At 33.2% G+C, this 1,935-nt stretch overlaps 1 protein-coding gene across 1 annotated transcript; it reads left to right on the top strand.

Annotated features, from left to right (window-relative positions):
• Positions 1 to 288: 288 nt before the first annotated feature.
• On the top strand, positions 289 to 1,530 carry LOC123685934. Its single transcript, XM_045625825.1, has one exon. It carries the CDS (start codon positions 378 to 380, stop codon positions 1,215 to 1,217), a length of 840 nt encoding a protein of 279 aa, XP_045481781.1. The 5' UTR covers positions 289 to 377; the 3' UTR covers positions 1,218 to 1,530.
• Positions 1,531 to 1,935: the final 405 nt, after the last annotated feature.

Below are 1,935 nucleotides of genomic sequence, written 5' to 3'. Positions count from 1 at the left end.
GTTCTATTACCTGGATTCTTCTGAAGATGATAGAATATGCCCAAAACTGACGGACCAACATGTTATAAGAGGAAAAATAAGAAAAATGAAGGTCTCGTGTTGTACCCAGCTATTCAGCTATCAAGTTGGGTCCTTAATGAAAAGAATTGCAGGCTGGAGTAAATATATTTATAATTTTTTTTTTAGTTCAATAGTTATTCCGAATATTTTAATCAAGTTAATTATTTTAATGAAGTAGATTATTTAGATGATATCTGCACCGTGGAAAACGGCGTGGAAGTAGTTGTGAGTTCCACATTTTAAACAAATGGTATAGTAGTTTTCAATTCTGATCAAATCAATTTAGAACTATTTATTGCAATAAATTTGATGTACTTATGAATGTTTTGCTTCCTACAGATATCGAGGACAACAATAAATTGCCACCAGAAGCTGTGGACACGGCAGAGCTAATCCTTTTCATGGATAAGCTCTTCGATAGCCTGAATACCAGCAAAAGGTTGGCTCCAAGCGGCAAACCATTGCAAGGGGGTGTAACAACTGGATCTCCCCACCTGGCGTTCTGGAGAAGTTCAATTCCATTTCTGCAGAATATGAAATTTTTTTGTAAAAACAAAAACTGCCTGGTCTCAGTACCTTCAATTAGAAATTTTATTTTTAGTGTTAGAGGGTTCATAAGATTAACAAAAAATCTGTTGTCAAAACATAAATTCAAGTATGTTTTGACAAGAGCATTTAATCAGGACCCTCTTGAAAATTTTTTTGGAGCAATTAGGAGCCATGGAGCTAGGCATATTTCACCAGATGCCTCTCATTTTGAAAATTCATTCAAAGCATTATTAATAAATAATTTTTTATCGTCACATTCTCCAAATTCAAATTGCGAGAATGATGAGTCTGAAGGTGCATTAAACAATTTATATTCATTCCTTAATCAAAATTTGATTGTTGAGTCTGATTGCTCCATAGAATCGCCTATTATCCCTAATCTTCCACCAAATGTATCTCTGACCCGAAAGTCAAGAGTGGCAGAAAATACATTGGTGTATATTAGTGGATATTTGGTGAGACGCCTCTCAAAAATTTTGAAATGTTCCGATTGTAAACAACTTTTACAATCAAACCATGAACTTGTTCAAAATGTTGATTTCATTGAGGCTAGAAGATATAATGAAAATTCTAAATTGCTGATACCAGGTAGTTTTTTTATTACTTAGTTACTCAGTGCTTTTCACGTTTATATTATCTCATTCCACGCTTATGCCATATTGAAAATATTTCTCAAGTATTAAAAAATATTTTACAGGAACAGCCAATTCATTGTGAATTACATCCTGAATATGGAACGGCTGCCTGTAAATTATTTGTGAAATGCTGTTTATATTTTTGGTGTAAGCGTGTTAATGCAATCGTGAAGGGCACTGATACAAAATTCAAAATTTCAGCAATGTGTGACCCAATTAAAAAGTTGGCACATCAAAAATATAAAAAAAGATTGAAAATTTTAAATAGATAATTTTTTTATATGAATTTGTGTTTTCTTTGAACTTCAGCCTCTAATGTTGTCCAATATATTGGATATGAAAGAACTCGTACTAGAAAATAATGCTGATATAGCTAATTCAAAAGGAAATGCTTATTTCCGTACGTAGTTTTTTCTCACATTCAAAATCTTGAAGTGAATTAAAATATTTTCAATACGAAGCATTTCAAATTTTCGCGCGCTCATTTTATAATTTCCTAAACAACCGCATGAGGTCGCTGAAAGCAGTGTTAATTTTAACATGATAGTTTCCATTCTATACATACTTGTTCTATGCGGAGGAGTTGTGAAACTATTCTCGAAACGGACGGTTTCGCAGCCGGCTCGAACGTAAAATGGGATATCAAACATGTTAGATATTTAGCGTGTTTCGTGGTCTTTGAGCGACCATA

Source organism: Harmonia axyridis, chromosome X (genome assembly GCF_914767665.1).
Source record: "Harmonia axyridis chromosome X, icHarAxyr1.1, whole genome shotgun sequence".
Classification (NCBI taxonomy): Eukaryota; Metazoa; Arthropoda; class Insecta; order Coleoptera; family Coccinellidae; genus Harmonia; species Harmonia axyridis.
Note: the sequence above shows the minus strand (reverse complement) of the source record. Positions and strands in the feature narration are given on the sequence as shown.

What these genes read in the sequence shown, in the direction of transcription:
- LOC123685934 (XM_045625825.1), top strand. Translation starts at nt 378, where the DNA reads ATGAATGTTTTGCTTCCTACAGATATCGAGGACAACAATAAATTGCCA.